Genomic DNA, 26,835 nt, shown 5'->3' with positions numbered 1-26,835 from the left:
AATTTATAGAAGTTATTCTAATTTTCCTCTAAAGTTATTTCTATTGGGAAGAAATTTTCAGTCAGCCTTCAGAAGGGGGTCCCCTAGTGAAGTGTGCATGAGGAGCTGGGGCATTAAAGGGACAGTCTACACCAATGTTGTTTAAAAAGCTAGATAATGCCTTTACCTCCCATTCCTCAGCTTTGCACAACCAACATTATTATATATGCTTTATAACCTTTACACCTCTACATTTCTGCCTGTTTCTAAGCCACTAAATACAGCATCTTATCACATGCATTTTTTTTTTTTTTTTTTTAAATTGGCTTTTCATAACAGTGCTAGTTCATGTGAGCCATAGATAACATTGTGCTAGAGCACGTGGGTTGTGGCAGACGCTGCACTAATTGTCATGTGATCGGGGGCAGTTTGCAGAGGCTTATATACAAGGTAATCACAAAGGTAAAAAGTACATTAATATAACTGTTGGTTATGCAAAACTGGGGAATGGCTAATAAAGGGATTATCTATTTTAAAACAATACAAATTCTATTGTAGGCTGTCCCTTTAAATCAGGGTCTTTTAGACTTGGATGGTTGTATTACCTGTTATTAAAGGGATATTAAACCCATTTTTTTTGTCTTTCATTGTTCAGATAGAGCATGCAACTTTCTAGTTCAAATCTTTATTATAAACGGGAGAATTTTTTTTTTTTTTTTTTTTTTTTTTGACTAATGGTCTCATTCTAACATTTTTCTGCTCTTCTGGCCATAGATATATAAAGATTGATGGAGATATAGATATATTATGAAACGTTAGTTCTATTGCTTATGGATTTAGTATTCATTAGTCCTTGCTATAGTTGACTAAAGATCTCTGACTATTTTTATACTTGGAGATTTAAAGTTGGAAAAAGAAAATGCTCTAAAATGTTAGGATGTTGTATACAAGCAATAGTGCAATCTTAAAGGGGCAGTCAACACTAAAATTTGTGTATTTTTAAAAAGATGGCGCCTTAACGACCTATTCCCCAGTTTTGCACAACCAACATTGTTATATTAATATACTTTAGAACATTTTAAACATCTAAATTTCTGCCTGTTTCTAAGCCGCTAAAATAGCCTCTTATCTCATGCGTTTTTTTTATTTGCTTTTCACAAGAGTGCTAGTTCATGTGGGCCGTATACATTTTACTCACGCTCTGAGTTATTTAGCGTCGGCACTAATTGGCTTAAATGCAAGTCAATAGATAAGTCATGTGATCAGGGGGCTGTCAAGAGGCTTAGATACAAGGTAATCAGAGGTAAAAAGTATATCAATATAACAATGTTGGTTATGCAAAAATGGGGAACAGGTAATAAAGGGATTATCTATCTTTTAAAACAAAATTCTGGTGTAGACTGTCCCTTTAAAAGTATGCATAACCTCTGCAAAGGGATACAACACTGTTAAAGCCAACTTCAGAGCAGCAATGCAGTACTGGGAGCTAGCTGAACACCTCTCTAAATGACAAGCGAAAGTGTCCACCAATCACCAGTTAGCTCCCAGTAGTGTAGTTTATGAACATACAGTGGATATAAAAAGTCTACACAACCCTGTTAAAATGTCAGGTTTCTGTGATGTAAAAAAAATTAGACAAAGATAAATCCTTTCAGAACTTATTCCACCTTTAATGTGACCTATAAACTGTACAACTCAATTGAAAAACATTAACTGAAATCTTTAAGGTGGAGGAAATTAAACAAAAACACTAAAATAATGTGGTTGCATAAGTGTGAACACCCTCTTATAACTGAGGATGTAGCTGTGTTCAGAATTAGGCAATCACATTCAAAATCATGTTAAATAGGAGTCAGTACCCACCTGCCATCATTTAAAGTGCCTCTGATTAACCCTGAATAAAGTTCAGCTGCTCTAGTTGGTCTTTCCTGACATTTTCTTAGTCGCATCCTACACAAAAGCCATGGTCCTCAGAGAGGGATCTAATTGTTAAAAGGTATCAGAAGGGTACAAAAGAATTTCCAAGGCATTTGATATACCATGGAACACAGTTAAGACAGTCATCAACAAGTGGAGAACATATGGCACAACAATGACATTACTAAGAACTGGATGTCCCTCCAACATTGAAAAGACAAGAAGAAAACTGGTCTGGGAGGCTACCAAGAGGCCTACAGCAACGTTAAAGGAGCTGCAGGAATATCTGGCAAGTACTGGCTGTGTAGTACATGTGACAACAATCTCCTGTATTCTTCATTTGTCTGGGCTATGGGGTAGACTGCAAGACGGAAGCCTTTTCTTACTAAGAAAAACATCCAAGCCCGGCTAAATTTAGCAAAAAGACATCTTAAGTCTCTCAAAAGCATGTGAGAAAGGGTGTTATGGTCTGATGAAACCAAGGTTTAACTTTTTGGCAATAAAGATGTTTGGTGCAAAAAACACTGCATATCACCAAAAGAACACCATACCCACAGTGAAGCATGGTGGTGGTGGCAGCATCATGCTTTGGGTCTGTTTTTCTTCAGCTGGAACTGGGGCCTTATTCAAGGTAGACTGGTGTGTAGACTTTTTATATCCACTGTATAACAAAGTCAAATAGAAATGAATGTAGGAGTCTTGAAATCGCATGCTTTTTCTAATTCGTGCAGATTACATTTTTACTTTCCAAAGCCTTAAAGGGATATGAAACCCCAATATTTTTTTTTTTTTTTTTTTTTTTTATTCAGACAGCATATGTAAAAAAAAATAAAATATTTTTGTCATCCCATTTGCTTAATTTCTGTGGTCTTCTTTGTTAAAGAGAACACTCATCAACTTCAAGTTGGTGGATGAAAATCACCTTGGACCCATTTGACTGTGAATATTGACAAGCCATACTCATACAATTGGTTGCATTGGGGTAGGGGGCGGCATTGCACGAGCGTTCACTTTTGCAATGGTAACTAAGGGGAACAAATGCGGCCCACAAATTTGCGATCAAATGCGAATAGGTTCACAACATATAAATCCTGTCAATTCCCAAATTGATGGATCTTGCCCATACTCTTATTTACTGTTGGTAAAGGTTTCAAGTGAATTTTTTTGGAACTCTGCACTGGCCACTAAAATTCTCTTAATTTCACAAAATACATTTGCCTTTTCAGTGTATAAAAATAGAATATAGATTTTTCAAATATTAAAGGCTAAATTGATTTTGATTTGCTTATTAGAATAAAAAAATAAAAATTACTGTGTATGAATTGTTGGTGGTTTTGTTATTCAGACCTTCATTCACTGCTTAGTTTTCAAATATATATATATTTTTTTTTTTTAGGGACAGTTACAGCCGCGAATGCAAGCACCTTGAATGACGGAGCAGCTGCTTTGGTTCTTATGACATCAGATGCTGCGAAAAAGCTTAATGTTAAGCCTCTTGCCAGAATCATTTGTAAGTTTACTTTTATTTGTATATCTACATTACGTATCATAGCCCATTCCTTCCAAATCCATAGTTAATAGTCATGATTATTAAAACAGTTTGTTTCTGATATGGTTCACTCTTTCCATTAAAGGGATAGTAAACCCATTGTTTTTTCATGATTTAGATAGAGCATGCAACTGTATAATTTACTCCTATTTGTCTTTGTTCTCTTGGTATCTTTATTTGAAAAGCAGGACTCCAAGCTTAGGAGCCAGCTCATGTTTTGGTTCAGCACATGGGTAGCGCTTGCTGATTACATTACTACATTTAGCCACCAATCAAGCAAGCCCTACCCAGGTGCTAAACCAAAAATGGTCCAGCTCCTAATCTTAGATTCCTGCTTTTAAAATAAAGATACAAAGAACAAAAATGTATAAAAGGAGTAAATTAAAAAGTTGCTTAATATTGCATGCTCTATCTGAATCTCTAAAGATACTAAACACATTTTTTTTTTTTTTTTTTTTTTTTTTTTTTTTTTAAGAAATGCTTATAGGAAATAGAACATACTAATATTATAATAAACCCACAGGTGGTGTGCAGTTTGAATTATAGACAAATGCTTATTGCAGTGCCCTAAAAGCGTTTATTTTAATAGCCTTTGCAGATTCTGCTGTTGATCCTATTGATTTTCCAATTGCTCCTGCCTATGCAATTCCTAAGGTAAGAAGCCATATTTGTTGTGGTTATCTAGAATTAATATGTGAGTGTAATGGTTACTGCTGAGATCTATATTCAGTATAGTAGTAGACCATAAAGAGATGTTTAGGGTTATATCATCCTATTCTATTCTTCACTCTAACTTTACAGAATAAAATAGCCATGTATAGACTACTCCCTGTACATCAGGCAACAAGTTGTTCTCGTATACACTGTTATAACTAAAGGCATTTACATCTGTGCATTTAAGTTGAGATGGAGTAGGTGGTTGGAGTTGCATCAAGTTGCCCAGTGTTAAGACTGGGATTTTAGTAAAAAATAAATAAAAAAAATGCATAGTTTCCAGCAACTCGGGCAGTTAAACCTCGTCCAACCTAGGTGCAAAGCCCATAGGTAAAATGACGAAACAAAACTAGCAACACACCGAAAAGTCTTGTACCCTCCTACAAGCCCACAGTGATATTTAAAGCAAAAATGGAAGTTAATTGCATTTGGTGCCAAAATAAGCCATTTAGGACGGAATAGAACATCCTAGCCGTTTGGCTGACCTGAAGCCAATGGCGCTTCCTGGATGGAAGGGCGTGCCTAGCGTCATAAGGATGTCCCCCTGACCTGATCCCATCATTGAAATCTGGCAATCGAATTTTTAGACAAATTGACCCTGTCATCAAAGAGTTGAGGTGATATGTTATCTGTTGAACATGTCAATTGTTTGCTGTTTTTAACACAATCTGTTTTTTGTTTACTTTGGAATATGAAATTCATACTTTTAGTAAAAATAAAATATGCTAAACAGCTTCTGTGTCTCAGTAGCAATATATAAAGATCATAACCAAGGCAAGAGGATAATGCCTTGATTTAAAGTTTAAGGCGTTTCCTAGTTCCTGTACCCACGTATTGTGCTGCAGAATCTGTTGGCACATTACATATCAAGATAAAACCTAAAGGTCTCAAAGCATTTACTGCAAGATAAGTTTTTTTTTTTTTTTTTGTTAAGCTGTAGAAAAATACCTGCAGATCCCGCAGAGAACTGTCCATGCTGGAATTTTAACAAATAACATTTCTGTTTTGAACATGTTCAAGATTATGATTATTATTATTATTTATATATTTTTTTAATTTTCAACATAGAGTAATTTGGTGGTTGGTAGTTGAAGACTTCAGTTTTACCTTAGAACTGGATTGTTGAATTAAAGGGACAGTCTACTTCAGAATTCTTGTTTAAAAAGAATAGATAAGATAATCTTATTACCCATTCCACAGTTTTGCATAAAAAGTTATATTAAAGGGACATGAAACCCAATTTTCTTTCTTTCATGGTTTAGAAACAGCATGCAATTTTAACCCCTTAACGACTGAGGACGTGCAGGGTACGTCCTCAGAAAAAAGGCAGTTAATGCCTGAGAACGTACCCTGCACGTCCTCAGTGTGGAAAGCAGCTGGAAGCGATCCTGCTCGCTTCCAGCTGCTTTCCGGTTATTGCAGTGATGCCTCGATATGGAGGCATCCTGCAATAACGTTTTTAAGTAATCCGGTGCAGAGAGAGCCACTCTGTGGCCCTCTCTGCACCGGAGATCGGTGGCTACCTGCGTTGGTGGGTGGGAGCCGGACCGGGAGGCGGGTGGCGGCCATCGATGGCCATGTGGATGTGAAGGGGGGCGGGATCGTGGGCGGGGGTGGCTGGGGGCGCGCACGGGGGCGCGCGCGTGCACGGGAGGGTGGGGGCGGGCGCGTGCACGGGGAGGGAGCGGGTGGGAACCGCTACACTACAGAAAATGGGAAATAAAAAATATATCAAATATGTCAAACAAAAATGTAAACAATAAGCAAGGTGGTGGGGGTTAGTCTGTGGGGGGTGGGGGTGGGGGGGGGAAAGCTACACTACAGAAAAAAAACAAAAAAAAAGCATTTTTTTATTGTAAACTGGGTACTGGCAGACAGCTGCCAGTACCCAAGATGGCCCCCAATAAGGCAGAGGGGAGGGTTAGAGAGCGGTTTTGGGGGGGATCAGGGAGGTTGGGGGCTAAGGGGGGGATCCTACACAGTAGCATATGTAAATATGCTAAAAAAAAATCATTTTTTTTTTAAAAACCCTTTTATTTTAGTACTGGCAGACTTTCTGCCAGTACTTAAGATGGCGGGGACAATTGTGGGGTGGGGGAGGGAAGGGAGCTGTTTGGGAGGGATCAGGGGGTGGGATGTGTCAGATGGGAGGCTGATCTCTACACTAAAGCTAAAATTAACCCTGCAAGCTCACTACAAACTCCCTAATTAACCCTTTCACTGCTAGCCATAATACACGTGTGAGGCGCAACAGGATTTAGTGGCCTTCTAATTACCAGAAAGCAACGCCAAAGTCATATATGTCTGCTATTTCTGAACAAAGGGGATCCCAGACAAGCATTTACAACCATTTGTGCCATAATTGCACAAGCTGTTTGTAAATGATTTCAGTGAGAAACCTAAAATTGTGAAAAATTTTACGTTTTTTTTAATTTGATCGCATTTGGCGGTGAAATGGTGGCATGAAATATACCAAAATGTGCCTAGATCAATACTTGGGGTTGTCTACTACACTACACTAAAGCTAAAATTAACCCTACAAGCTCCCTAAAAGCTCCCTAATTAACCCCTTAACTGCTGGGCATGATACACTTGTGGTGCGCAGTGGCATTTAGCGGCCTTCTAATTACCAAAAAGCAACGCCAAAGCCATATATGTGTGCTATTTCTGAACAAAGGGGATCCCAGAGAAGAATTTACAACCATTTATGCCATAATTGCACAAGCTGTTTGTAAATGATTTCAGTGAGAAACCTAAAGTTTGTGAAAAAATTTGTGAAAAAGTGAACAATTTTTTGTATTTGATCGCATTTGGCGGTGAAATGGTGGTATGAAATATACCAAAATTGGCCTAGATCAATACTTTGGGATGTCTACAAAAAAAAAATATATACATGTCAAGGGATATTCAGGGATTCCTGAAAGATATCAGTGTTCTAATGTAACTAGCGCTAATTTTGGAAAAAAATGGTTTGGAAATAGCAAAGTGCTACTTATATTTATGGCCCTATAACTTGCAAAAAAAGCAAAGAACATGTAAACATTGGGTATTTCTAAACTCAGGACAAAATTTAGAAACTATTTAGCATGGGTGTTTTTTGGTGGTTTTAGATATGTAACAGATTTTGGGGGTCAAAGTTAGAAAAAGTGTGTTTTTTTTCCATTTTTCCTCATATTTTATCATTTTTTTTATAGTAAATTATAAGATATGATGAAAATAATGGTATCTTTAGAAAGTCCATTTAATGGCGAGAAAAACGGTATATAATATGTGTGGGTACAGTAAATGAGTAAGAAGAAAATTACAGCTAAACACAAACACCGCAAAAATGTAAAAATAGCCTTGGTCCCAAACGGACAGAAAATGGAAAAGTGCTCTGGTCACTAAGGGGTTAAACAACTTTCCAATTTTATTTCTGTTATCTAATTTGCTTTACTCTCTATATCCTTTGTAAAAAATCATATCTAAATAGGCTCAGTAGCTGCTGATTGGTGGCTGTACATAGATGCCTCGTGTGATTGGCTCACCCATGTGCATTGCTAGTTCTTCAACAAAGGATATCTGAAGATCTAAGCAAATAAAATAAGTAAATTGGAATGTTTAAAATGGTATTCTCTATCTGAATCATCAGAATTGTTTTGGTGTTTCATGTCCCTTTTTTAATACACTTTACCTCTGTAATTACCTTGTATCAAAGTCTCTGCAGACTGTCCCCTTATTTCAGTTCTTTTGACAGGCTTGCACTTTAGCCAATCAGTGCTGACTCATATATAACTCCATGTGTGCCATAGATAAAATTGTGCTTGCTCCCATTAACTAGCACTGTATAGCTGTAAAAAATGCTCAATGTCATGATAGAGGCGGCCTTCAAGGGCTTAGAAATTAGCATATGCGCCTACCTAGGTTTAGCTTTCAAAAAGAATACTAAGAGAACAAAGCAAATTTGATGATAAACGTAAATTGGAAAGTTTAAATCATGATTTTGATTTTAACTAGACTGTCCCTTTTTTAAGAAGCGAAATGGTTCCAGTAGTAAAAATGTGTTCTATTAGCAGGCAATGAGCACTCCTGAATAGTATTTGACATTAAAAAATTAAATCTGTATTTGTCAGTTTGAAGGAGGCTGATTAGACACTTTAAATAAAATCAGAAGAAAAACAAGTAGCATCCCTAAAGCACTCGCCAAACGCAACAATATTCTCTAGACAAAACAGTCTCACCCCACCACCGTAGGGACAAAATATTAAAACATAACTTTTAATAACACTTTAACCTAGTTAATGTTTTTAAAGGTGTTTATATATTTTAAAGATATACAGGCAGGTAAGGTCAGAAACACGTAAATCCCTACTAAGGCTATAATCCTATTACCCTCAGTCTAGTACAAAGTGGGTAATTATCCCCATTGATCTGTGTTACACGAATACAAAAGATCCCTTTCTATGGTCTACAGTGACTTATAAACCTCCTCTCAGGAGCGTAATGGGATGGTGAACTACTAAGCTCACGTGTAACTACCAGAGCAATTATTTAAGAAAGCTGGGTATTACCGTACTAGCCTGGGTAAAAAACAAACATTTGTTTCAAAAAATATATTACCAAATAGGTGGAGGTGTATAGGAATCCTCAAATCAGGACAAAAACCTGCCTGTAGGTGCCTGGTGCACTTTTCACACTGAAGCTTTATCAAAGACGAAACTGGAGATTCAGTTGACTAAGACTAAAACAATTCAGATGACTAAAACTAAAAGGGCATTTTAGTCAAAAGACAAAGACTAAATCAAAATTTGCCATCAACCTCAGTCCAGTACAAAGCAGTGTTAATTTTAACAGGATTATAGCCTTATTAGGATTTACGTGTATCTGACCTTACCTGCCTATATATCTTTTAACCTAGTTCATGGTTTTTAAATGTGTTTATATATTTTAGTGTTATTAAAAGTTATGTTTTTTTAATATTTTGTCCCTACAGTGGTAGGGTGAGACTGTTTTGTTTAGAGAATATTGTTTCTGGGGATGCTACTTATTTTTCATTTAATTTACGTTATTTGCATCCAGCACCCCCTGTGGGTAAGGGCAATATCCTTCCCCCTAAGGGAAATATTTGATATATTATCTTCTTGCACACGTTAATACACACATGATTAGGCACTTTATCTACAAAGCTCCAAGGGATATTATTGAAAAACACAACTGATAAATCAAATACGAATAACTTGTTTACTGTGTTAGGGTAAATATATTTATATTTTTTATTTCCAGTTTAACTATTCTCCCTGTATTAAAGTGAATCTAATTCTGTTTGTGTGTTGTGTTTAGGTTCTGAGTGATGCAGGTCTAAAGAAAGAAGACATTGCGATGTGGGAGATAAATGAAGCATTTAGTGTAGTTGTATTGGCCAATATAAAAATGTTAGAGATTGACCCTGCAAAAGTAAACGTGAATGGAGGAGCAGTGTCCCTAGGGCATCCCATTGGGTGAGTACAACTGATATATTGTGTTTTTTTTTTTTTTTTTGTTTGTTTTTTTTGCAGCATAAGCATGTGAGGGCCCACACCAGTATTCAAACACCACACCCTCTCAAAAAGGGACAGTCTACTCCCAGGATTTGTATTGTTTTTTTTTTTTTTTAAAGATAATCCCTTTATTACCCATTCCCCAGTTTTGCATAACCAATGCTGTTATATTAAGACTTTTTACCTTGTACCTTAGCCTCTGCAGACTGCTCCCTTATTTCAGTTCTTTTGACACTTACATTTTAGCCAATCAGTGCTGGCTCAAACTCCACAGGTGTGAGCATGATATTATCTATATGGCACAGTCTAACTGGAAAAACTATCAAAATGCACCATGCACATTTCTATTTCTTTAAAGAAAAATATTACATAAAGCTTTAAGTTACTGCTTATGTTAATATATATTTTCTATGGGCTTTGTGACCTTGTAAATAAGTTGTGCGCCCCCCCCCTCTCTCTTTCCAGAATGTCAGGGGCTAGAATTGTTGGTCACATGGTTCATGCACTAAAGAAAGGACAATTTGGTGTCGCTGGAATCTGCAACGGAGGAGGAGGTGCCTCTGCAATCCTGATTGAGAAGCTGTAAAATAAACATATTGCTGTTGGAGAGCAGTGTAGCCACACTCCATGCACTTTACTTTCAAAATGCTTTGATATCTGTTACTAGTATTTTTGTTCATTCAATAAACCAATGGCATTTTGTATAGCCCTATGTCCAAGCCTTTTTCTGCTCTACTACCCTCCAGGTAATCTATTTGAGGGCATCATTGGTAAGATACACTTCAATCATTAATTGCACTGTAGCTACCAGCCAGCACAGTGTAAAGTTGTTTAGCAACATACAACTGAACAAATCAACACATGAAATGAATAATTCTACTGGTTTGTCTTGTGTACCCGCTTTACTCAAATTGTAAGAGGCACATTTTTGTATTTCTAAGTTTCTAGCTTTTGTACAGCAACTTATATTAATGCTAATGTCTAATAAAAGCGTCAGTGGCTTTAAGAATGTCAAAGATAAATATAGCTGCAAGCAGCAATAGAGGTGGCCACGCGCATCGCCTTTGCAATGGCATACAAGCTGCTAAGTCACAATATATAGCTATACAGCAAATTTCACAGCTTTAACATAAGCAGTTGCAAAGAAATCAAATTTTCGTGTAAACCAATATGGCTGCCATAGCTTGTGACCAGTTCTTTCAACATGGACAAGTGTGACTCTGTCACAATGTAAGGTTATACAGCTAGTTTCACAGTTCTAACATAAGCGGTTGCAGAGAAAATAAATTTTCGCATAAAACAAAATGGCTGCCAGATCATATGATATACAGCCTCCATATTATGCACAATAATTCTCACCATAGATGTCAAACATGGAAAAAATAAAGCATTTTTGTAAAACGGGTTTTGTTTTATTATTTTAAAAATATCGTTAAGCGGTTTTGAACAATTTAAAATGGCTGCCAAACCACATGACCTATCAACTTCTCTTGAACAAATCTGAATGTTAGTCATAAGATAACTATGTAAACAAAATTTCAAGTCTGTGCCATAAGCGGTTTCAGAGAAGATTTTTGTAGGTTTTAAAAACAGCACATACGAAACAAAATGGCTGCCAAGCTATGCATGGTATGGCTTTCAAATTGCACATACTAATGCTCACTATATATCTCTACAATTTGCAGAAGTTTTATGAAAATTCGCAAATGTTTTATTTCATGAAGGCGACTATGCAGTGCGAATTTTTACTGCAATATTGCCTTTAGGGGTCATGACTGTACTCGTGTGTCTGCTACACTGTAATATAGTTAAATAGTGTAACCATAATGCATAAAGTGCAAATTTACGCAATTAAACAGCGATAAAAAGGTGAATGGCTCATGGCAGCCATGTTGATTATGGGAAAATTTGCAACTTGGTAGAGGACCTTGCAAGGAGCACATGTGCAAAATTGCGCTTCATTGCATTTAGCGGTTGCAGAGAAGATGTTTAAAGATTTTTGCACATTTCAAAATGGCAGATCATCTGACTAAATCACTTCTCTTGAACAAACTTTATTCTAGGTCAGTACAGCAGTACACACAGAAAGTTTCACAGCTGTAACATAAGTGGTTCTGGAGAAGATTTTCAAGAGGTTGTCGAAATTTGTCGCAAAAAGCAATATGGCTGCTAGATCACATGACCTATAAGATTTTTGTTGCATAGGATTATGCACAGCAAAGATCTCTAGCACTGGTCCAAGTTTCATGAGTTTTTGAGTTATGCTGTTTTTATAAGCATTGAATAAGTGGCATAATAATAATCCTGACAATAACAATAGGTTGTCCTGCAACTTCGTTGCATGGCTACCTAAAAATGGTATTGATGAGAACTCCATCCTTTATTTGTTAAACTTTGTAATTTTGTCAACACAATGTTTGAAAAACCAGGAGAAAATGTGAAAGCACTGGTAAGAATATGTGCTCTTCAGGAATCAAGAGGTAAAATCCTTGGAAGAAAAGGAAATAACAAAGTCCTGTATAAACAAATTATAAAGAGGTGGATAAAATCTACTCCCTCCAAGGAAGCTATTACTTCGCTCTCAGTAAAACTGCTCGTGTCAAAGTAAAGATGGATCAGGGGACATCAGACTTCGTAAAAATGGTTTATTACTCATATAAAAATCACTCAGGATAAGTGAACTATTTCAAACGCAGAACAGACTATTGAATTACCCAACACAGCGTTCACAGATGGCTACAAAGTGAACGTACGTCAGATTTTATTGGACAGCTGGGACTCTGATGTCAAAAAGAGGGTTGGGACTTTTAATTTTACACTTTGTAGCCATCTGTGAACGCCGTGTTGAGTGACTCAATAGTCTGGAGTGTGTTTGAAATTTTTTCCCTTATCCTGACTTTTTTTTTTTTTTTTTTTTTTTTTTTTACATGAGTAATCGTTTTTACGAAGTCTGATGTCCCCTGATCCATTTTTTACTTTGACACATGAGCCGTTTTACTGAGAGCGAAGTTATAGCTCATTGGAGTGAGTAGATTCTATCCATCTCCTTTTTATAATTTGTTTATACAGGATTTCACTATTTGTTTCCTTTTTGTTCCAAGGATTTTACCTCTGGATTCCTGAAGTACACATCCTTACCAGTGCTTTATCACTCCCCCCCCCCCCCTTGTTTTATATATTTTGTGATATTACAAGTTAACACTTTTTGTTGTCAATGTTTGAAAAAGCTTGCATTGTTCTGGTATGTTTATCATAAAGCTGATACAATGTGCTGCATAGTGGAAAAATTATTTCTGGAAACCTAAATTAGTAATTGTTAAAAGGTTTTCGGCTTGTATATAAGACTAGCAAGATGCCAGAATAAAGAAAAAAGGCAGTGGTATAACGTATAACGTACAGGAAAGTTAAAGAAATAAAGTGCACAGCTTATAAAATATTAAAGGAACCTAAAATTGCAAAAAGAAAACAATGTATGCATACTCGATAAATTATTTTCTTTCCTGGCATGGAGAGTCCACAAATCCATTCCAATTACTAGTGGGAATCCAACTCCTGGCCACCAGGAGGAGGCAAAGAACATCCCCGCAAAGCTGTTGAGTATCACTCCCCATAAACCCCCAGTCAGTCAGCTGAGGGAATATGGAAAGAGAAGACTCAAAGGGTATAGAGGTGCCTGAGATTAGAAAAAAGCAGTGTTAAAATTAAAGGGTGGACGGTGGACTCGCCATGCCAGGAAAGAAAGGAAATAATTTAACAGGTAAGCATACATTTCTTTCATGTAATTAGCAAGAGTCCATGAGCTAGTGACGTATGGGATATACATTCCTACCAGGAGGGGCAAAGTTTCCCGAACCTCAAAATGCCTATAAATACACCCCTCACCACACCCACAATTCAGTTTTACAAACTTTGCCTCCCATGGAGGTGGTGAAGTAAGTTTGTGCTAGATTCTACGTTGATATGAGCTTCGCAGCAGGCTGAAGCCCGGTTTTCCTCTCAGAGTGCAGTGAATGTCAGAGGGATGTGAAGAGAGTATTGCCTATTTGAATACAATGGTCTTCCTCTAGGGCAGTGTTTTTCAACCAGTGTGCCACGGCACACTAGGAGATCCTCAGGTGTGCCGCGGCAGACTGAGAACAGTGTGACGTATTTTTTAAATTTTGCTTGTTTTGATGTGACAGGCTCATCAGGCAGGCATCATTTACAACCATGACATATTGACATTCATTAACAGACAATCATTATGATGTATAATATATGCTGTATTATTCTACAATGTGTGATTTTGCAAAATTTTGGGATGGTGGTGTGCCGCAGGATTTTTTAAAGTAAAAAAGTGTGCCACGGCAAAAAAAATGTTGAAAATCACTGCTCTAGGGGATCTATTTCATAGGTTCTCTGTTATCGGTCGTAGAGATTTCTTCTCCTACCTCCCTTTTCAGATCAACGATATACTCTTATATACCATTACCTCTACTGATTCTCGTTTCAGTACTGGTTTGGCTATCTACTATATGTAGATGAGTGTCTTAGGGTAAGTAAGTCTTATTTTATTTATGACACTTCTAAGCTATGGTTGGGCACTTTATATGTAAAGTTCTAAATATATGTGTTTAAACTTATATTTGCCATGATTCAGGATAATCAGTATTCCTTCATTCAGACTGTCAGTTTCATTATTTGGGATAATGCATATGAATAAATATTTTTTTTTTTTTACCTTAAATTTTCAATTGACTTTTTTCCCTGCGGGCTGTTAGGCTCGCGGGGGCTGAAAATGCTTCAATTTATTGCGTCATTCTTTGCGCAAACTTTTTTGGCACAAAATTTTGTCATTTCCGGCGCCAAAAGATATGGGCGTTGTACTTGGCGCCAATAATGTGGGCGTCATACTTGGCGCCAAAAATGTGGGCGTCATTCTTGTCTCCACCTCTTTTCACATTATTTAAGTCTCACTTTTTCATTGCTTCTGGTTGCTAGAGGCTTGTTTATTTTGCATTTTTTCCCATTCCTGAAACTGTCATTTAAGGAATTTGATAATTTTGCTTTATATGTTGTTTTTTCTATTACATATTGCAAGATGTCTCAACCTGACCCTGGATCAGAATCTACTTCTGGAAAGACGCTGCCTGATGCTGGTTCTACCAAAGTTAAGTGCATTTGTTGTAAACTTTTGGTATCTGTTCCTCCGGCCGTAGTTTGTGTTAGTTGTCATGATAAACTTTCTAACGCAGATAGTGTCTCCATTAGTAATAATCCTTTACCTGTTGTTTTTCCTTCAACATCTAATGTTCAGGATGTCCCTGTTAATGTAAAAGAATTTGTTTCTAATTCTATTAGGAAGGCTCTGTCTGTTATTCCTCCTTCCAGTAAACGTAAAAGGTCTTTTAAAACTTCTCATATTTCAGATGAATTTTGAAGTGACCGCCATCATTCTGACTTATCTGTTTCTGATGAGGATCTATCTGGTTCAGAAGATTCTGCCTCAGATATTGACACTGATAAATCTTCATATTTATTTAAGATGGAGTTTATTCGTTCTTTACTTAAAGAAGTGTTAATTGCATTAGATATGGAGGAGTCTAGTCCTCTTGATACTAAATCTACTAAGTGTTTAAATTCGGTTTTTAAACCTCATGTAGTTATTCCAGAAGTTTTTCCAGTTCCTGATGCTATTTCAGAAGTAATTTCTAGGGAATGGAATAGTCTGGGTACTTCATTTACTCCTTCTCCAAGGTTTAAGAAATTATACCCTGTGCCATCTGATTAGAATTTTGGGACAAAATCCCTAAAGTTGATGGGGCTATTTCTACTCTTGCTACACGTACTACTATTCCTACGGCGGATAGTACTTCCTTTAAGGATCCTTTAGATAGGCAGCTTGAATCCTTTCTAAGGAGAGCTTTTTTATGTTCAGGTAATCTTCTTAGACCTGCTATTTCTTTGGCTGATGTTGCTGCAGCTTCCACTTTCTGGTTGGAGGCTTTAGCGCAACAAGTGTCAGACCATAATGCTTATAGCATTGTTAAACTTCTTCAACATGCTAATAACTTTATTTGTGATGCCATTTTTGATATCATTAGAATTGATGTCAGGTATATGTCTTTAGCTATTTTAGCTAGAAGAGCTTTATGGCTTAAATCTTGGAATGTAGATATGACTTCTAAGTCAACGTTGCTTTCTTTTTCTTTCCAAGGTAATAAATTATTTGGTTCACAGTTGGATTCTATTTCAGCTGTTACTGGGGGGAAAGGAACCTTTTTGCCTCAGGACAAAAAATCTAAAGGTAAATATAGGGCTGCTAATCGTTTTCGTTCCTTTCGTCAGAATAAGGAACAGAAGCCTGACCCTTCTCCTAAAGGAACGGTTTCCGTTTGGAAACATTCTCCAGTCTGGAATAAATCCAAGCCTTTTAGAAAGTCAAAACCAGCTCCCAAATCCGCATGAAGGTGCGGCCCTCATTCCAGCAAAGCTGGTAGGGGGCAGGTTACTATTTTTCAAAGATATTTGGATCAATTCGATTCAGTCTTTGGATTCAGAACATTGTTTCACAGGGGTACAGAATAGGTTTCAAGGTAAGGCCGCCTGTGAGAAGATTTTTTTTTTCTCTCACGCATTCCAGTAAACCCAGTGAAGGCTCAGGCGTTTCTGAAATGTGTTTCAGACCTAGAGTTGGCTGGGGTAATTGTGCCTGTTCCAGTTCTGGAACGGGGTCTGGGCTTTTACTTACATCTATTCATTGTACCAAAGAAGGAGAATTCCTTCAGACCAGTTCTGGATCTAAAAATATTGAATCGTTATGTAAGGATACCAACATTCAAAATGGTAACTATAAGGACTATTCTGCCTTTTGTTCAGCAAGGGCATTATATGTCTACAATAGACTTACAGGATGCATATGTTCATATTCCAATTCATCCAGATCACTATCAGTTCCTGAGATTCTCTTTTCTAGACAAGCATTACCAGTTTGTTGCCCTTCCGTTTGGCCTAGCAACAGCTCCAAGGATCTTTTCAAAGGTTCTCGGTGCCCTTCTATCTGTAATCAGAGAACAGGGTATTGCGGTATTTCCTTATTTGGACGATATCTTGGTACTTGCTCAGGCTTTACATTCTGCAGAATCTCATACGAATCAACTTGTGTTTCTTCAAAAACATGGTTGGAGGATCAATTTACCATAGAGTTCCTTGATTCCTCAGACAAAGGTAACCTGTTTGGGTTTTCAAATAGATTCAATGTCCATGACTTTGTCTCTAACAGAAAAGAGACGTCTGAAGTTGGTTTCAGCTTGTCGAATCCTTCAGTCTCAATCATTCCCTTCGGTAGCTTTGTGCATGGAAATTCTAGGTCTCATGACTGCTGCATCGGACGCGATCCCCTTTGCTCGCTTTCACATGCAACCTCTCCAGCTTTGTATGCTGAACCAGTGGTGCAGGGATTATACAAAGATATCACAATTAATATCCTTAAATCCCAATGTTAGATCTTCTCTGACTTGGTGGTTGAATCACCATTGTCTAATTCAAGGGGCCTCTTTTGTTCGTCCAATCTGGACTGTGATCTCAACAGCGAGTCTTTCAGGTTGGGGAGCTGTATGGGGATCTCTGACAGCGCAGGGGGTTTGGGAATTTCAGGAGGCGAAATTACCAATCAACATTTTGGAACTCCGTGCGATTTTCAGAGCTCTTCAGTTCTGGCCTCTTCTGAAGAGAGAATCGTTTGTCTGAAAACAAATAATGTCACAACCGTGGCGTATGTCAATCATCAAGGTGGGACTCACAGTCCTCAGGCTATGAAAGAAGTCTCTCGGATACTTGTATGGGCGGAATCCAGCTCCTGTCTAATCTCTGCGGTTCACATCCCAGGTGTAGACAATTGGGAAGCGGATTATCTCAGTCGCCAGACGTTACATCCGGGCGAATGGTCTCTTCACCCAGAGGTTTTTCTTCAGATTGTTCAAATCTGGGGACTTCCAGAAATAGATCTGATGGCCTCTCATCTAAACAAGAAACTTCCCAGGTATCTGTCCAGATCCAGGATCCTCAGGCAGAAGCAGTGGACGCGTTGTCGTTTCCTTGGAATTATCAACCTGCTTATATCTTTCCGCCTCTAGTTCTTCTTCTTCCAAAAGTGATTTCCAAAATTCTAATGGAACGTTAGTTTGTATTGCTGGTGGCTCCAGCATGGCCTCACAGGTTTTGGTATGTGGATCTCTTTCGGATGGCAAGTTGCCAACCTTGGACACTTCCGTTAAGACCAGACCTTCTATCTCAAGGCCCATTTTTCCATCAGGATCTCAAATCATTAAATTTGAATGTATGGAGATTGAACGCTTGATTCTTAGTCATAGAGGTTTCTCTGACTCGGTGATTAATACTATGTTGCAGGCTTGTAAATCTGTGTCTAGAAAGATTTATTACAGAGTCTGGAAGACTTTCATTTCTTGGTGTTCTTCTCATAAATTCTTTTAGAATTCCTAGAATTTTGCAGTTTCTTCAGGATGGTTTGGATAAGGGTTTGTCTGCAAGCTCTTTGAAAGGTCAAATCTCTGCTCTTTCTGTTCTTTTTCACAGAAAGATTGCTAATCATCCTGATATTCGTTGTTTTGTACTGGCTTTGGTTCGCATCAAGCCTGTCATTAAGTCAATCTCTCCTCCTTGGAGTCTTAATTTGGTTTTGAGGGCTTTACAGGCTCCTCTGTTTGAGCCTATGCATTCTCTGGATATTAAATTACTTTCTTGGAAAGTTTTGTTCCTTTTGGCCATCTCTTCTGCTAGAAGAGTTTCTGAGTTATCTGCTCTTTCTTGTGAATCTCCTTTTCTGATTTTTCATCAGGATAAGGCGGTATTGCGGACTTCATTTAAATTTTTACCTAAGGTTGTGAATTCTAACAACATTAGTAGAGAGATTGTTGTCCCTTCATTGTGTCCTAATCCTAAGAATTATATGGAGAAATCTTTACTTTCTTTGGATGTAGTAAGAGCGTTTAAATATTATGTTGAAGCTACTAAAGGTTTTAGAAAGACTTCTAGTCTATTTGTTATCTTTTCTGGTTCCAGGAAAGGTCAGAAGGCTTCTGCTATTTCCTTGGCATCTTGGTTAAAGTCTTTGATTCATCATGCTTATGTAGAGTCGGGTAAGTCCCCGCCTCAAAGGATTACGGCTCATTCTACTAGGTCAGTTTCTACTTCCTGGGCTTTTAGGAATGAAGCTTCTGTTGATCAGATTTGCAAAGCAGCAACTTGGTCTTCTTTGCATACTTTTACTAAATTCTACCATTTTGATGTGTTTTCTTCTTCTGAAGCAGTTTTTGGTAGAAAAGTACTTCAGGCAGGTGTTTCAGTTTGATTCTTCTGCTTATAATTTCAGTTTTTTTCCATTATAAGATTAAAACTTTTTGATTTGGGTTGTGGATTATTTTCTCAGCGGAATTGGCTGTCTTTATTTTATCCCTCCCTCTCTAGTGATTCTTGCGTGTAAGTTTCACATCTTGGGTATCTGCTATCCCATACGTCACTAGCTCATGGACTCTTTCTAATTACTTGAAAGAAAACATAATTTATGTAAGAACTTACCTGATAAATTCATTTCTTTCATATTAGCAAGAGTCCATGAGGCCCACCCTTTTTTGTGGTGGTTATGATTTTTTTTTGTAGAAAGCACAATTATTCCAATTCCTTATTTTTGATGCTTTCGCTCCTTTCTTATCACCCCACTTCTTGGCTATTCGTTAAACTGAATTGTGGGTGTGGTGAGGGGTGTATTTATAGGCATTTTGAGGTTTGGGAAACTTTGCCCCTCCTGGTAGGAATGTATATCCCATACGTCACTAGCTCATGGACTCTTGCTAATATGAAAGAAATGAATTTATCAGGTAAGTTCTTACATAAATTATGTTTCCCCCCCCTTCCTCTCCTAATTATTAGTGGGGAGGGAGAACAAGACAGGCAGACCTAAATGGAAGGCACCACCGCTTGAAGAACTTTCCTCCCAAGAGAAGCCTTGGTTAAGGCAAAACTTTGAATTTAAAAATATCTGGAAAAGTATGCAACTAGGACCAAGTGGTCACCCTGCAGAACTGTTCCACAGAAGCCTTATTTTTAAAGGCCCAACAAGAGACAGCCCTAGAGGAATGAGCCACAGTTTTCTAAGAGGCTGTGACCAGCTGTCTCATAAGCCAACCGATAACACTTTTTGACCCAGAGGAAAGTGTAGAAAAAATGGCCTCCTGGCCCTTTGCGGTTACCATAGAATACAACCAAAAAGACAGATTTCTGAAAGTTTCTAGTCGCCATTAGATACTACTTAAGAGTACGCACAGCATGCAGGTTAGGCAACAGATGTCCCTTCTGAAAAGGAATAGGATAAAACTAAGGAATGACAATCTCTTGATTTTAATATAGCGGTCCGACACCACCTAAGGAAGAAACCCCAACTTGGATCGAAGGAACCCCTTATCCACATGAAGAAAAATAATGAAGGGGATCACACTGCAGAGCCGAAAGCTCTCACGCTACGAGCAGAAGAAATAGCGAAAATAAACAAAACCTTCCAAGGTAATATTGTAAGATCAATAGAGTGCATAGGCTCAAATGGAGGATTAAACACAGGCCTGATATTGACCAAGGCCTGAACAAAAGATTGAACATCTGGCAAGTTTGCCAGATGCTGAAACAAAAGAATCAACTGGGCAGAAATCCGACCGTTGAGAGTATTGACTGACAACCCTTCAGACAAGGGCTTGTCCAGGATACAAACCCGGACCTCTCTCACCCAACGCGAGAAACATACCCCTAGAACAGCCAATAAGTCCTGAACAAAAGTCACAATGCAGGGAACCCTCACCTGATTCCAAGAGAAACTCCTAGATTCGCAACAAAAAAGGTATTTAAACCATACCCTATGGCAAGACCTGGGAGAACTAAAAAAACCTTGTCTAGCCAAGCAATCTGATTCAGAGAAACTAGGTTTGGATGTAGGAAAAGACCTCAAAGTATAAGGTCCTTCTTCAGAGGCAAATTTTGAGAGGAAAAGGAAGACATACTCACCAGAACTGCAAACCAAAATCTGAGAGGCTAAGCTGGAGCCGTCACCAAAGCCTGCTCCTGCTTGAAAAATTGTCAGACTAAAATAAGATAAATAGGACCAAATTATCAGGGCATAGAAGATTCATCTAGGATATTTATAGGGAAAGCAGACTCCCTCTGAGTCCATGTTCCCTGAGCTCTAAAGAACCCCAAACTGCTCCCCAGCCCAAAAAGCTAGCTTCTGTAGACACAAGTTCCCAAGACAGAGAATCTCTCTTCGATGTCTAAAACTATCCACTGAGAGAGGTCTGAGTGGTCTCCGCTCCATTGTCTGAGCATGTGTAACTGTGGTTGACTCAGATGGAAAAGGAATAATGTCCATGGAAGTCGCCATTAGACCAATTACTTCCATAGCCGAAAGCATTGAAGACGGACAGAGAACTGAAGAGAAAAAAACAGGCCACAAGAAGTTTGGATTTTCTGACCTTCGTTAAGAAAATCTTCATGGAGATCGAGTCTATGATTGTTCTAGAACCAAAGATACCCTAGTATAGGAACCAAGGAACACCTTTGCAGAACTTCATCGAAGCCCTTCAGATATAAAAATTACCTCCATGATTACTTGCAAAAATAATTCTCGGAACAGAAATGCAAGCCTACTGAATAAAAGAGAGGAAAAATCGGACAAGATGTGACAGTCCTATGCTTAATACTATCTCGTATGAGAAAATCATAGAATCTCATCTTAAAAATTCAAGAGAGCAATTTGCTGTAGCAGGATTGTCGTTAACCACCCGTTTACTGGTCACTAAGCTAATCAGCCTACTACAGTCCAAGTATGGTCCAAAGATCATCAAGAAAAGTATGACCTAGGACCATACCAGATGACACGGACATAAAATTTTCTCAACCAGAGAAGATTAAATGATCATCTAACCCTAAGATTAAGAAATGACCTAAAAGGAAAAAAATGATAAAAAATGACCATACGTCAACATAGGATAACTAGAAAACCTATTAGTCGTTAGAACATAAAGGAATATGTGTCATAAGTGACAAACGGCACAGACCTGAGCAAAGATCACCTCAAAATGTGGCAGATTATAATATTGCAAATACATGTAACCGAAATATAAGCCCCTATACATAAAATAGGAGCACATACATGTCATGGACATTAATACAGATATAAGGAACCCCTGTACAAAGGAGAGCCCCCATACAAAAAGGAATAACATAGAAAAACAATATTATATTATATACGTTGTATTATAACAAAAGTCAATAAAAAAAAGTATGACCTTCCACTGGGAGCCTAAATACAATACTTCAAACTAGAAAAATTTATTAGATCTGGTACCATCCAGAAAGGAAACCTCAGTGAAGGTTAACTATAAAAAACTAACTAGAGTAATTTAAAAAAGGTATGATAAATACCATTGATCATCACTAGGTGGTAGTAGATAACAGGGATCTCAAATTTAATATAGTAGAAAAGCTTATGGAAAGAAAGGTTAAAGGGACAGTCAACACCAGAATTGTTTTTGTTTAAAAAGAAAGATAATCCCTTTATTAGCTATTCCCCAGTTTTGCATAACCAACACAGTTATAATAATACACATTTTACCTGTGTAATTACCTTGTATCTAAGCTTCTACAAACTGCCCCCTTATTTCAGTTCTTTTGACAGACTTGCATTTTAGTCAATCGGTGCTCACTCCTAGGCCGCTTCACGTGCATGAGCTTGATGTTATCTATTTGAAACACATTAAACTAATGCCCTCTAGTGGGCAAAATGCATTCAGATTAGAGGCAGTCTTCAAGGTCTAAAACATTAGCATATGAACCTCCGAGGTTTAGCTTTCAACTAAGAATACCAATAGAACAAAGCAAAATTGGTGATAAAAGTAAATGGGGAAGTTGTTTAAAATTACATGCCCTATTTAAATTTATGAAAGTTTTTTTTGGACTTGACTGTCCCTTTAACTCTTTCCATATCATAGTTCCACACATGAAAACAAACGCTCTGTTTGAGACAGAACAAAAGCTAGAAAAACTTCCGTGCCTGTTCATTTTAGGGTGCCACTCAGAGTGCATACTCTTTTAGCACACTATGCCCCATTCACAGAGAAAAAATATCCTGTAGCATATCAGTCTGACCCTACCCAATGACAGTACAGCACCGAAATACCAGGCAATTCTTCTCTGAACAAGAGAAACAACAACCCCAGACGATCGTTTTCGGCCTTCTGTGGGCCTCGTCAGTGAGGTGCAGTCGCATCTCTCTAAGGGCATGTGTGCAACGAGTCCACGTCTGGTTTCCCCTTTTACTCTTAGGGAGACCCAAGAGCAATTTGCATAAATATAAAAAGAGTGAGAGATTCACTCAGCTGAGACAGAACAAAAGCTAGAAAAACTTCCGTGCCTGTTCATTTTATGGTGCCACTCAGGGTGCATACTCTTTTAGCACACTAAGCCCCTTCACAGAGAAAAAAATATCCTGTAGCATATCAGTCTGACCCTGCCCAATGACAGTCCAGCACCGAAATACCAGGAAATTCTTCTCTGAACAAGAGAAACAACAACCCCAGATGATCGTTTCGTAATTCTTTTATTAGAAAAATAATCATATATGCATATATACAAAATAAAATCATAATAACAAATACAAACAAAATATCTCTTGTTACAAAACTGAAATACTAACCCAAATTTTTGTCATCAGAAAAAAATCAAAATGCAAACATTAAACTTAAATAATCACACAAAATAAAATTAAACATATTTCAAATACAGACAAAAACAAACTGGAGAAAAATAAATAAAAAAAAAACAAATAATCCAATCCTTCCACTTCTTTGTCTTTCAGATGCCTTCAGAATCTAATTCCCCATATCGCCTCCTTTCAAAAGAAAAATACAAAAACAACTTCCCACGGATCATACCCACACAATTACCTACAGTAACTACCTCTTTCTTAAAAATCAAAATATTACGCACATCCCACAACACTTCCTTTACACAACATGCCAACAACCATATCAATCTTGCTTTCTCCTTTTCCACACCACTTCCACACAAACCATACATCATCATATTAAAAGTAAATAACTGCACTCCAGTCAAACCCTTAATCATCCTTTTCAAACTTCTCCAAACATCCCTAGCATACTCACAATTCCAAAACAAATGAACAACACTTTCGCTTTGACAACAACCATCTCTAGGACACACTTCTGAAGCCACTAAACGACGCATTCTCTGAAAATCCCTTGTTGGCAAACACTTATGCACACTCATCCAACTAATATCTTTCTGCCTATTCATCAAATACTTATTACACATATTTTTCCATACCAACACACATTCATTTTCATTCAAACCCCCAATCAACTCAAGACCTTCCTTCTTCTCCAACATTTTCAACACCATCCTGTTTGCGCACCACATCTCCCTACTAACATTCTCCAAACCATATTTTTTAATCCAACATTCCACCCTTACATAAAACCACGGAACAGCAAAACATACCGGTTTCTTTCTATCAATCTCAAATAAACCATATCGTCTTAAAACATTTCCACAAGCATACTTTACCATACAACCAGCCATGTTATCCTTACTACTCAGAACCACACACCTACTAACATATTTCACAGCCAAAAATCTCTCCACATTTGGAAAACCCTTACCACCAACATTCTTACTCTTAACAAAAACATCTCTTTTGAAACGCTCCATACCAGAACTCCAGAAAAAAGAAAACAACACTCTCAAAATTCTCTGAAAAATCCTCTCAGGTGGCGGAAAAACTAATGCCAAATATAACATAATAGGGATCAAAACCGATTTAATAACTAACATTTTTCCTTCCAAAGATAAAGTCCTTAAAGACCAAAACTGAAGTTTTCTACTCACTTTATGAAAAACATTCTCCCAACTTTCCAAGCCTTTCAAATCAACATCAAATTTCACACCCAACACCTCAATTGCACCTTCAGTCACAGGCCATCTACAGGAATCAATCTCCCTATCATTACCAAAAACTTTAACTTTACACTTATTCCAATTAACTCTGAAACCACTTGCCATACAAAAACATTCAACTAAAGTTTTCACCCTCCTCAAACCAGCCTGAGTCTCACATACCACACTCACATCATCCATATACCCAATCACTTTTAAACACCTTCCATTACTACCAGGAACACTCACACCTCTAACTAATTTATCCTTCCTCAAACTAGTTAATAATGGCTCAATGACACATACAAATAACACAGGAGACAAAGGACATCCTTGACGCACTCCAGATTTAACACAAAATTCCTCAGTCAAAAAACCATTAACCTGGACTTGACTCACAATATCACTATACAAACATTTATACCATCCAATAATCTTACCAGAAAAACCTAAACGTTCTAAAACATGAAACATAAAATCATGCACTACCCTATCATACGCTTTTTCAAAATCCACAACAGCAACAGACCTCATCCTCTCCCTCACATACCACAGTACATTGCGTAGTAACAACAAAGTTTCAGAAATCTGACGCCCAGGAACAGCACACACTTGCTCTTCACCCACAACCTTACCAATCACTCCACGCTTTCTATTTGCCAACACCTTTGCAATAACCTTATAGTCAACATTCAACAACGTAATCGGCCTCCAATTCCTCAAATCTCTCTTATCACCCTTTTTAAATAACAAAACAATCAAACCTTTCCTCATTGAAACAGGCAAAACATTCATTCTAAAAACAAACTTACAAACATCCAACATATCCACCCCAATCAAATTCCAAAAACAAGTATAAAATTCAACAGGCAAACCATCACAACCAGGTACCTTCCCATTCTTAAAACTTCTAACAACCTCTGCAATCTCATCCAAACTTAGATCCCTTTCTAACAAATCATTATCATATTTTTCCAACTTAACCTCAATGTCTTCCAACAACTAATTTTCCAATAAAACATCTCTTGTTTTTTCTTTATACAGCTCACTATAAAACTCATGAACTTCACGCAAAACACCATCCGTACCATTAACTTCACACTCAACCTTATCAAAAATAATATTTACTACAAGACTCATCCTTTTCCATTTTCTCCAATCTTGCCATAAAAACAGTTTTCTTTCCTTTTTCATGCATACACTTTTTGATTATCTTTCTTGCTTCAGCAATTTCCTCATGCACATCAATACCACAATTTCTCAATTCATACAAATACAACAACCTCAGATACCATTTATCATACAACTCCCTTTCCATTCTAGCTTTCTCACAGCCTTTCTTAATAAAAAACCTCTTTATTTCCACCTTCAACCATTCCCACCACATAAGCACATTACTAAAATCACATTTTCTTTCACGCCACCTTTCATACATCCTAACAAACTGACGTTTAAACTTCTCATCTTCTAACAAATCCACATTCAGTTTCCAAACACCCTTACCATACTTGATCTTCAAAACACAATTCACCTTACACATAAAAAGGGCATGATCCATAAAGGGCATCCGCTTTAAAGAAAAATCATCAACACATAAAAATTTAGATAAAAAACAAAAATCAATTCGAGATTTTATGCCACCACTATCACTAAAGAAAGTAAAACCCTCCCCTGAAAAAGAAACAGACCCGAAGGCATCCTTCAAACCGAAAGATTTAAGCAAATCAAGTAAAAACTTCCCTGAGCTATCCACCCTACAATCACTCCCACCCTCTCTGTCCCCATTCTTAATAATACAATTAAAATCCCCAACCAAAAAAGTTGGCTCTCGACCTGGCAGAAAAAACTTTAAAGTTTCAAAATTAAGCAAACGTTCTACCCTATTTGGAGAAGCATATACATTAAACAAATGAAAAACAGTCCCACAAAAACGAAAACTAACCAAAAGTACCCGACCTGGGACAATATGAACTACATTAAGGATAGAAAAACTAAACCCCTTAAACAAAACTCCCACCCCCCCCCATTCCTATCAGAAGAACAAGACCATACTTTAGGACCATATTCCCAGTCAGCACATTTAGGATGTTCAGAGAGACCACATTCCTGCAAACAAAAAATATTAGCAGAACATACAGATAATAACTTAAAAATTGCAGCTCTCCT

At 37.5% G+C, this 26,835-nt stretch overlaps 1 protein-coding gene across 1 annotated transcript in view; it reads left to right on the top strand.

The window, feature by feature from the left end:
* ACAT1 (acetyl-CoA acetyltransferase 1) overlaps positions 1-10,381 on the top strand; it is a 29,752-nt gene extending 19,371 nt beyond the window's left edge. The window contains exons 9-12 of the mRNA XM_053708550.1: positions 3,293-3,406; positions 4,035-4,099; positions 9,479-9,636; positions 10,141-10,381. Of these exons, the coding sequence (XP_053564525.1) occupies positions 3,293-3,406; positions 4,035-4,099; positions 9,479-9,636; positions 10,141-10,261 (458 nt within the window). The 3' untranslated portion in view covers positions 10,262-10,381. The remainder of the gene's footprint in view (positions 1-3,292; positions 3,407-4,034; positions 4,100-9,478; positions 9,637-10,140) is intronic.
* The last annotated feature ends 16,454 nt before the right edge of the window (positions 10,382-26,835 follow it).

Source organism: Bombina bombina, chromosome 3 (assembly GCF_027579735.1).
Source record: "Bombina bombina isolate aBomBom1 chromosome 3, aBomBom1.pri, whole genome shotgun sequence".
In the NCBI taxonomy this organism is placed as follows: Eukaryota; Metazoa; Chordata; class Amphibia; order Anura; family Bombinatoridae; genus Bombina; species Bombina bombina.
Note: the sequence above shows the minus strand (reverse complement) of the source record. Positions and strands in the feature narration are given on the sequence as shown.